Source organism: Carlito syrichta, unplaced genomic scaffold (assembly GCF_000164805.1).
Source record: "Carlito syrichta isolate Samal-C Ts95f unplaced genomic scaffold, Tarsius_syrichta-2.0.1 Scaffold302538, whole genome shotgun sequence".
Taxonomy (NCBI): domain Eukaryota; kingdom Metazoa; phylum Chordata; class Mammalia; order Primates; family Tarsiidae; genus Carlito; species Carlito syrichta.
Window position 1 is genome coordinate 101,089 of NW_007246634.1, and position 9,851 is coordinate 110,939.

The following is a 9,851-nucleotide window of genomic DNA, read 5'->3' on the forward strand; positions in this document are numbered from 1 at the left end:
GCGCAGGCGTTTGTGGGTAGCCCTGGGCCGCCCGCTTTCAGAGTCTGCGGCCTCGGCGCCTGGGACAGGCATGCTCTGGTCAGCCCGGAGCCGCCCGGGGAGGCGGGTGTCCCAGGGGTGTACAGAAGGCAGACTTGAGGAGCGAAGCTCCGGGGAATTGAGAGGTTGTTTTCCGCCGTGATTTCATACTCAAGTGGATTCGTGAATTCATTCTTGGGGCTCTAGTGCCTACCCTGTGCCTGGCACTTTTCTAGGTGAGTGGGATCCATCAGTCCACAAATATTTTGCCTGGGAAGCTTGCTTCTAGCAGGGGAGACGGTGTAAACATATGTGAATGCATGTATGTACAATGTATATGTATAATGAATAGGCACGTATGTAATTACATATATTCAGAATTGGGTAAATGTTACAGGAAAAAACAGAGGGGGCAGGGGTTGGGAAGTGGAATGGCCTCCAGTTGTGAACTTAAATAGTGATCAGAATCAGTTGCATTGAGAAAGTAGCGTTGAATTAAATATCGTCATGCATGACTTAAGGACAGTCGCAGACTGGGAAATGCATCCCTAGGCCATTTCGTCGTTTTGTGAATATTATTCAGTGTACCAACACAAACCTAGATGGTATGGTCTACTACACACTTAGGCTGTCTGGTATAACCTACTGATCCTAGGCTGCAAATCTTTGCAGCATGTTATTGTACTGAGTACCGTAGGCAGTTGGAACTCAGTGGTAAGTATTTGTGTATCTAAACATAGAAGAGGTACAGTAAAAATACGATATTGTAATCTCACGAGACCACTGTTGTATATGCCAGCTGTCAGTGACTGAACTGTGGTTATGCTTCTCCTGGCTACTTGAAGGAGGTGAAAGATCTCGCCCCTGAATGAGATTAGGAAAACAAACAGGCTCAATTCACTTGACAGCAAATTGTTGATAAAAGTATCATTTTGAGTAATTAGCAAACTTGGCAAAAATATAACTTTGAGTAGTCTTATAATAACCACCACACTTTAAAAAATATTTTTCTTAAAAGAAATGCTCAATAAATGGTGGTTGCATCTAAAATTTAAGAATACCATTGGCTGGGGAGAAACTGGTTAGTAGAGCGACAAAGTGAAAGTAAAACAAGCTTTATATACAGAGGGTGGGAAATGAGCAGTGAACTCTGTCACTGTCTTGCAGTCATTATGTCAGAGATGGCTTTGGCCCTTATTTTTGTGCTTTGCCTGTTGCACTTTTTTTGACAAGCTGGTAACTTCCTCTTTGTTTTCCTCTCATAATTCAAGATTATGGGGCAAAAGGAAAGTGCTTTCTCATCAGTTTGCTGGCATTATATCAGCAAGGTGGTATTGTTTGTTTCCGTGTCAAAAGGTCTCATTCTTGAGAGCCATCTTATAAAATGAGGATAGATGCATAAAAACAGGGAAACAAAGCAGACACAGTTAAGGAAGTTAAGGATGCTTGTATGTTCATTAACTAGCAAATGAGCATTTGGTTCCTTTGTTTTCAGCTGAGTTGTTTGGTGCCTGAAGTTCTCAGTCCTGCTACTTAAGGACGCTGTGAGTAGGAAGTTTGTGTTTGGTTTCCTCATCTGTCCAAGGCTAACTTTGGGCCTCTATCGTAGTTGTGGGTTTTTAATATCCTTTTTGGTATGCTGAAGGTCCCGAAAAAGGAGACTTGCATGTTACAGTTATCACAACTCAGTTTACTTCCTTCTGAATTATTAGTGGAAATTCAGGGAATTTGCTCTGGAGTTACCCTAGATGGAAGCAAGATAACATTTCTTTCCCTCAGCAGGGCTAGAGTGCCAAGTGGGAAATAGCCAGCCCTTGTCTCTACTTTTCAGAAGGCAGTATTTCTTGGACATAAGCTTGCTATTTCTAGTTCCATTTGTTTCAGAGAAGAAAAAAATCCGTACTGTCCAAATTGGCTTTAGCTTCTGCTGGAAAAGTAGTGGTGTGATTGTTTTGATATGTGTGGGTGGGGTGGGGTTAGGAGATTGTGTTTTAAATTCATGAATAATTTAGTACTAGAAACAAGGAAATCGGGACTAGAATAATCCTGTCAGTCTTCACAAGCTATTCCACACGAAGATATTTCCAAGCTCCCTGACCCGTAGGACAGTAAAACAATGTTCTAAGGTTGGAGAGGTGGCCTTAGAGGACCCTTTGAGAAGTTCTCTCATTCATTCATTTATTCACACCACTGTTTCTCAAAGTAGGTCTGTTCAGTGTTGGGCAGACATTCTGGGTACCTTCTCATGGAGGCAGTCTTAGTCCCAGGACTGGAAATAAACAGTGAAAAAAGAGATACCAGATTTAAGTGAGCTCATTTATGTGAAAAAAGAGAGGAATGAGGTGAAGAGGCAAAAGGAATTGGTCTCAACTTTTTCTTCTAGACAGCCTCATCATCCAGAGCTTAAAAGTCATTACAATTCAATTACAAAAAAAAAATTATGTCTAGCCTGCTGAATGTCAGGCCCTCTGCTAAATACTAAAGATAAAAAATGAGGAAGACTGACTGGTCTTGGGCAGCTTAGACTAGTAGATGATACAGATACACAGATAATGTGGTAAATGCTGCTATAGAGCTGTCTATATTGAGCTGAGAACACAGGGAGCAATCAAGTCTGCTCTTTTAACTGGGTGGAGGGAGCAGAGAGAACCATAAAATGTAGCAGAATGTCATGCCTGGAACATTATGTATACTTAGTAAATGGTCAGACTTAATAAAGAAGGGTAAGGAAGGGATACTTAAAATTTAATAAATGGGAAAGGGGAGCAAGCTAGGCTTAAGGCATGTAGGTGCAGGAAATAGAATAGCTTAGGTGGCTGGAAAGAAAGCTGAAAGGATAAGTGTGGTCCAAAATAGCAAGGGCTTTGTATGCCTGGTCAGGGACCTTGTGTTGTAGGCCAATGGTTCTTTGAACCCAAGGGCTCATTTTTTCCTATCAAACACAGGTGAGTCATGGTATTTTACATTTTGACAGTCTGCAAATAGTGCTAGATACAAATATGTATTATTGTGTCTCTTGCACTTATCTTGATGCTTACTATTGACCACAACTACCCTTTAGATTTTCCATCTTTTTTTCCTTCTTAGTATCAAAATGTCTTTTTTAGTAATAGTAAGCAACTGTGTCTAAATTCCTTTCTTGTAAAAATTAAGAATTGGCAACCCGAATGCTGTTCCAATTTTTTAAAAAAACTATTGTAGTAGCTCTGTGGAATTCAAAAATCTGGAACCTATACCATGTACTAGCAGTCTCTAACCTTTTTGGCATCAGGGACCAGTTTCATGGAAGACAGTTTTTCCACAGACTGGGGTGGGGAATGGTTTTGGGATGATTCAAGCACATTACATTTATTGTGTACTTTATTTCTATTGTTATTACATTGTAATATATGATGAAATAATTGTACAACTCACCATAATGCAGAATCAGTGGGAGCCCTGATCTTGTTTTCCTGCAACTAGACAGTCCCATCTGGGGGTGATAGAAGACAGCGTTAGCATCACCGCCTGAGCTCCACTTTGGATTATCAGGCATTAGATTCTCTTAAGGAGCACACAACCTAGATCCCTCACATGGGCGGTTCACAGTAGGTTTTACGTTCCTAAGAGAATCTAATGCTGCCACTGATCTAAGAGGAGGCGGATCAGGCAGTAATGCAAGTAATGGGGAGTGCCTGTAAATACAGATGAAGTTTCACTCACTCTCTGGCCACTCACCTCCTGCTGTGCAACCCAGTTCCTATTCCATGGCCCGGGGGTCAGGGACCCCTGCTGTATACTATACTATCACCCTCAAATGCCTTGAAGCAAGGAGTTTGTAAAATGGGTTGAATCTGGTGTTAAATGCATGAAATTTCATAGAAAAGGTAATGTAAAGTTTATTAGAACACATCTCTCTAAAGATAGGCTTTTACAAAGACATCACAAGAAAAGAATATTATACGCCAGTATCTCATGATTAAAGGGAATATCCTCAACAAAATACTATCAAACCAAATCTAGCAACATATAAAAAGGATTATGTACCATGACCAAGTGGAATTAATCCAGGAATGACAAGTTCATTTAACATGAAAATCAATTCATGTAATGTATTACACCATAGTAACAGAATAAAGGACAAAACCCATATGAATGATCATCTCAACAGAAAGAGTATCTGTCAAAATTTAACACCCCTTTATGATTAAAAGAAAAATCCTCAATAAACTAGTAATAGAATTTAACCTGATAAAGAGCATCTGTGAAAAACCCGCATCTAACATCATATTTAATGGAAAAAGACTGGATCCTTTCCCCCTAAGATCAGGAACAGGAAAAGGATGCCTTCTCTCACTATTCTGTCCAACATTGTGCTGGAAATTCAAGCCTGGGCAGTTAGATACAAAAAAATGAAATAAAAGACATGCAGAGTAGAAAGGAAGAAGATAAAGTCATTCTCAGATAACATGACTTGTATGCAGAAAATCCTAAGGAATCCACAAAAAACTATTACTACTAATGAATAAGTTTAACAGGATTGCAGGATACAATATCAGTGTATAAAAATCAGTTTGTATATTTATACATTATTACTAAACAGCCTGAAAATGAAATTAAGAAAGCAATGTCATTTCCAATAACATCAAAAAGAATAAAATACTTAGGAGTAATCTAACAAAAGAGCACAAAACTTATACCCTAAAAACTACAAAATATTGTTGAAGAAATTAAAGACCTAAATAAATGGGAAGACAATCATGTTCATGGATCTGAATACTTAGTATTAAGGTGGCAGTACTTCTCAAGTTGATCTGTACATTTAACACAGTCTGTATACAAATCCCAGAGGGGGATTTTTTTTTTTTTTGGTAGAATTGGCAGACCCTAAAATTCATGTGGAAATACCAAGGAACCCGGGATAACCAAACAACCTTGAAAAACAACAAAGTTTGAAACCTACTTCCTGATGTCAAAAGCTACAAGTAATCAAGAAAGTGTGGTACTAGCATAAGGACAGACATATAGATTAATAGAAGAGAATGGAGAGTCCAGAGATAAACCCTCATGCTTACAGTTTATTGATTTTCACTGAGGATGACAAAACAGCTCGATGGAGGAAATGGTGCTGGGACAATTGGACATCCACATGTAGAAGAATGAAGCTGTAATAAAATTTGACTCAAATTGGATCAAAGATCTAAATGTAAGAGCTGAAACTATAAAACTCTTAGAAGAAAACATGGATATAAACCTTTGTGTACTTGGTTTAGCCCGTGGTTTATTATCAAAAGCACAAGCAACAAAAGAAAAAAAACAGATCAATTGAACTTCATCAAAATTTAACTTTTAGGCTTCAAAGGACACTATCAGACACTGTCAAAAAGTGAAAAGACAGTATGCAGAATGAGAGAAAACATTTTCAAGTCATAATCTAATAAAGAACTTGTATCTGAAATACATAAGGAATTCTTACGGCTTGGTAATAAAAATATAACCCAATTAAAAATGGCCAGATTTGTGCTGTTTTGTGCTGCTATAACAGAATATTACACACTGGTAATTATGAAGAAAAGAACTTTATGTCTTAGTTCAGAAGACTAGGACGTCCAAGGTCAAGGGACCTGCATCTGGCAAGGACCTTCTTGCTGTGTTCTTCAATGGTAGAAGGCAAACGGGCATGCACAAGGTAGGATGGGGAGGGACTCATTCTTTTATCAGAAACTCACTCCCAAGATAGCAGTATTAATCCATTCATAAGTGGGAAGCCCTCATGACCTAATCACCTCTTAAAGGTCTCACTCTTAACATTGTTACATTGGGGATTAAGATTCCAACACATGAACTTTGAGGGACACCTTCAAACTATAGCAGACTTGAATAGATGTTTCTCCAAAGAAAATATACAAATGTCCAATAAGCCCATGAATAAATGCTCAACATCAGCTAGTCATCAGGGAAATGCTAATCAAAACCACAATGATATACCGCTTCACACTTACTAGGATGGTTATAATGTTTTGAAAACACTGATAATTGCAAGTGTTGGTGAAGATGCAGAGAAATTGGAATCCTTATATATTGCTGTGTGGGAATATAAAATGGATTAGCTGCTTTGGAGAACAGTCTGGTAGTTGCTGAAACGATTAAACATAGAGCTACCATGTGATCCAGCAATTCCACAACTAGGCATATACTCAAGAGATCTGAAAGCATAACATCCACACAGCTAAGATGAAGAAACAGTGCAAGTGTCCTTTAGCTGATAAATGGATAAACAAAATTTTGTAGAGCTATTATTCAGCAATACAAAGAAATGAAGTAGTGACACATGACCCTTGAAAACATTATGCTAAGAAACCAGTCAGAAAAGACCATATATTGTAGGATTCCATTTATATGAAATCTCCAGAGTAGACAAACAATACAGACAAAATAAATTAGTGGTTGTCTTGGTCATGAATGGGGGGAATGGGGAAGATCTGGGGGAATTAGAGGGTAACCACTAAAGGTTACAGTTTGTATTGAGAGTGATGAAAATGTTCTAAAATTGTGGGATGGTTGCACAACTCTGTAATGATACCAAAAACTGTTGGATTGTACACTTGAAATGGGTGAATTGTACAATATGTGAATTATATCTCAATGAAGCTGTTATAAAATACCAAATAGGCATTTGAGGTATGTTAATTTCCTCATGGTGCTGAATTGCTTTTATTTAGCTTTAAGTCTGTTTTGAACCTATTGTCCGTTTCTTCCTAGAACTAAGTCTGTCTGCTGGGCTCCTCCAACTAGAGCGCAGAAGAAGAGATTTCACCTCTTCTGGGAATAGGAAGCTGTACTTTGACACCCACGCCTTAGTGTGCTTATTCGAGGACAATGGTAATCCTTTCTCATCAGTCACTCAGTCCCTTAGGAAGACTTCTCTTAAGATTTCTTTTAATGTCTCAGTTCCTTTTCATGTTTAAGCCTATAGGTAATCTTTTGGACAGTCTCCAGTTTTTTAAACCCTCATTTTTTTTATTCAAGGATATTTTTTGCTTCAGCGATACAACGGAGGCTTCTCTTATGCTTTTTCTTTGTCCAAGTGAAGTGTATTTTTGTAATATCACCATGGAAATATAATGTTATTGGTAAAAACTTAGACACAAGTCAGCCAAGCTGAGGAATGATTCTCTATGACAACTATGTCTGAAGCACAAAAGTGATCGTTTTATTCCTAAGCATCATGTGTGCCTTTTAAAATCTTGTGAAGTTGAAATATTGCTGAGTAGCAGTTCTTGATCATTTCAACTCAGTGTTCTTTTTTTTCTTTTCAATATTCAGGTTCATATTCCCCCATGTTACTAATTGAGTTAGTTAATGTAAAAGATTGCTCTGGTACATATGGCATTTGTTGAATGTGCACGTAGAATGTAGGGAACATTCTCATATTTAATCATACTTAGACAGATACACCAATTATAATTCTTAGATTGTGACACATATATTTTCAAAAATTAGAATTTCAGATTAGCAGAGATTATGCCCGTGAAATAAATATACCTGTTTTATTTACTTAATTATGTAGTTGTTGTCCAGTTGTACACATTCATATCAAAAAAGCTATCTTCTGTGGATGTGCTTTACATGCCTGAAGCAAAGTGATGGATTGAATTTTTCTGTGCTTGTGTGGGGAATTAGAGCTCTGGGCTCAAGCTTAATTCTGCCAACTTCTAGTTGTATAGCTTAGGAAGCCTTTCCCCCTTCTCAGTTTCTGTTTGCTTATCTGTAGAATGGACGTAATAAGAATTCCCAAGATCTTCTTGAGTATTACGTGAAATAATGTGCATGAATGCACTTTGAAAAAACTGTTAAATGATGAATAATAGTTGTCACAATTGTTTTTGTCAAACCTGAAACAGGCCTTTTCAAAAAAAATCAAAATGCCTTTCAGCCCAGAATATAAAAGAGAAAAATAGAAGAAAGAAGGTGGGCATGTAAAGTTATCTTGAAAAACAAAACCCTTTCTACTTTTCTTGATTTCAAACCTTGACCCACGGATATCTGCATCCCTCAAGACCCACGATATGAAGACCTCACCATGGTACACAGTGGGAGGGGCTGCTCAACCTGACACAGATGAATGATGGATGTCTGAGATGAGGGGCTTAGTGTGAGGCCTGGCAGGACTCTTCAAGGAATATTCCAGCCTTTCTTTATGCAGAGCTATGTCTCCTGGTTAACAGAACTTCTTATAGGTCTGTGATCTCACTAACTGGCTCTCCTATTCTCTCATTTACACAAAAAATTAATTTGTAGCTCATAGCTAAGTAGGTTTTCAGGCTTAACATCTGCTTTTTCTTATCCCTTTCTCCTCCCACAGGTGGTTATAATTATATGGCTTTAGAGTTTTGTTTTATCATCAGCATAAGTTTTCTGTTTCTTTTCCTCATAATTGCCAAAACTAATTATGCTCAATGATGAACTTTTTTTAAGACTTTAAAGTTTGAGAAAGCCATTCATTTTTGAAAAATTAGACAGAAAAGAAAAAACAAAACAAACTCTCAGATCCCCAATACCCCAGCGGCAAGTGATGTTAACATTTGGTGGGTCACCTTTTGTGTGTTTTTTCTTGATGTGCATGGCACACATGTTGAAAAATTAAACAATTTTGAATAAAGTGATGGAAATAAGTTTTTGGAGGTTCTTTGCCTTTAAATCTTTGTCTTTTTTGTTGTTAATTATTGATCCATATTTCATCTCATCCAAAGTCCATTGATTACTTCTTTATTCCAAAAAATATATAATTAATTACAGGAATCCATAGAATCTTCTGAAATTTCTTATATGAAATATGAGTTGCTATCCAAAATTGCTAAAAATAGTAACAGTACTGAGTTGAGCTTCCCAGACTAGTGACTGGAGAGAATTGTGGAGGGGGAAAGTGAAACAATTGATTTTGCCTTTTTTTTTGTCTTTTTTTTTTTTTAAGTGAGAAAACAGAATTTATTAAGAAGACAGAAAAGCTCCCACAATGGGAGGGAACCAGAGGGGGTTGCCCTCTTTTTTGTTTTTTGAGTCGGGGTCTCTGTTGTCCATGCTGGAGTACAGTGGCACAATCATGGCGTACCACAGCCTCAACCTTCTAGGCTCAGGCAGTCTTTCCATCTCATCCTCCTGGAGAGCTGGGACAACAAGCACGTGCCCCCATGCCTGGCTAATTTTATTTTTTATTTTTTATTCTTAAAGACAGGGTCTCACTATGTTGCCTAGGCTGGTCTCGAACTCATGGGCTCAAGCAATTCTCCCAGCTCGGCCTCCCAGAGTGCTGGGATTACAGGTGTGAGCCACTGCACCCTGCTATATTTTGTCTTTCAACATTAAATAAATTAATTAACAGCTATTTACATAGTCAATTATTTGACTGATTTATGCTGGACATAAAACAATTGTGCTTTTCTACTTAAATCATTTTTAAACAACATACATTTTTAAATAATTATGGTTCACTGTAGAAAATTTACACAATACGGAGAAATAGAAATATAAAGCTCAAAATAAAAATTACTGTGGATCTTCATTAAATTATAAAAATAATAATAACTTCTATAATTTTGAGTCTTGCTTTGTTTTTCACTTGACATTGGATTGCAGGCATTGTGTATGTCATTAAACATTCTTGGAAAACATGAATCTGAATAGCTAGGAAGGATATTAGAAATCATCAGTCAAGCCGGGCTCGGTGGCTCAGCCTGTAATCCCGCGCCTTGGGAGGCTGAGGTGACTGGATTGCCTGAGCCCGCGGGTTTCAAGACCCGCCTGGGCAACTTGGTGAGACCTCATCTCTACAATAAATCAAAAATCAGCCGGGC

The 9,851-nt window shown here is 37.9% G+C and overlaps 1 protein-coding gene across 1 annotated transcript in view; it reads left to right on the forward strand.

The window, feature by feature from the left end:
* LOC103259155 (mitochondrial calcium uniporter regulator 1) overlaps positions 1–9,851 on the forward strand; it is a 70,786-nt gene that overhangs the window by 50,791 nt on the left and 10,144 nt on the right. Inside the window, exon 4 of the mRNA XM_021711738.1 lies at positions 6,727–6,879. Within this exon, the coding sequence (XP_021567413.1) occupies positions 6,727–6,879 (153 nt within the window). The remainder of the gene's footprint in view (positions 1–6,726; positions 6,880–9,851) is intronic.